The sequence below is a fragment of the Fukomys damarensis genome, unplaced genomic scaffold (genome assembly GCF_012274545.1).
Source record: "Fukomys damarensis isolate Sample0158 unplaced genomic scaffold, DMR_v1.0_HiC HiC_scaffold_37, whole genome shotgun sequence".
Taxonomy (NCBI): domain Eukaryota; kingdom Metazoa; phylum Chordata; class Mammalia; order Rodentia; family Bathyergidae; genus Fukomys; species Fukomys damarensis.
In genome coordinates this window covers 8,503,342-8,503,992 of record NW_022900949.1, presented here as the reverse complement: position 1 = coordinate 8,503,992, position 651 = coordinate 8,503,342, and the positions used below count along the sequence as shown (strand labels likewise).

Below are 651 nucleotides of genomic sequence, written 5' to 3'. Positions count from 1 at the left end.
CGCCGGCCTCCAGCGCCTCCGCCGAGCTCTGCAGCTCCAGGGTCAGCCTGCGCGACAGCACCAGCGTCTCCCGCTCCGCCTGCCCGGTAGGAGGGGCAGCCTCAGTTTTCCTCAGGGACACGCGACCAAACCCGGCCTGGCTCAGGGCTGGGGTTCGTGTTGCCATTGTTTTGTTGAGACAAGGTCTGGCTATTTAGCCCAGGCTTGCGATGAACTCGTGGTGATCCTCCTGCCTCGGCCTCCCAGGGCTGGGATTACTGGAGTGTGACACTAGGCCCGGTTTAGTTGCGTTTTCGGAGACAGGGCAAACGGGGCTGTTGACCTGCCTTAGCTCCTCTCGTGGATATACACTGGACCCAGCTCTGACTGCCTCAGTTCCTCCTGCCCACCCACAGCTCTGCCTCAGTTTCCCCACAAACACCCAAACAGGTGACCTCGGCCCTGGAGCCTGGCACTTGCAGCACCCGGAGGTGGAGACAGAACCAGTCGCTGCTCCTCTCCAGGCTCTGCCTGACAGGAGCCGCCCGCTTACCTGAGCCCCCATCATCTCACCTTCTCACCGTGACCCCCTTACTTAAGCTCACCTGGCAACTCTACCCTATCCACCGCCTCGCCGGCCTCCCACCTCGTCTCCTGGCCCCGCCCACCTCG

General features: G+C 63.1%; 1 protein-coding gene across 1 annotated transcript in view; it reads right to left on the bottom strand.

The window, feature by feature from the left end:
• Plin5 (perilipin 5) overlaps positions 1-651 on the bottom strand; it is a 9,565-nt gene that overhangs the window by 1,672 nt on the left and 7,242 nt on the right. Inside the window, exon 7 of the mRNA XM_019209074.1 lies at positions 4-79. Coding sequence (XP_019064619.1) covers positions 4-79 — 76 coding nt within the window. The remainder of the gene's footprint in view (positions 1-3; positions 80-651) is intronic.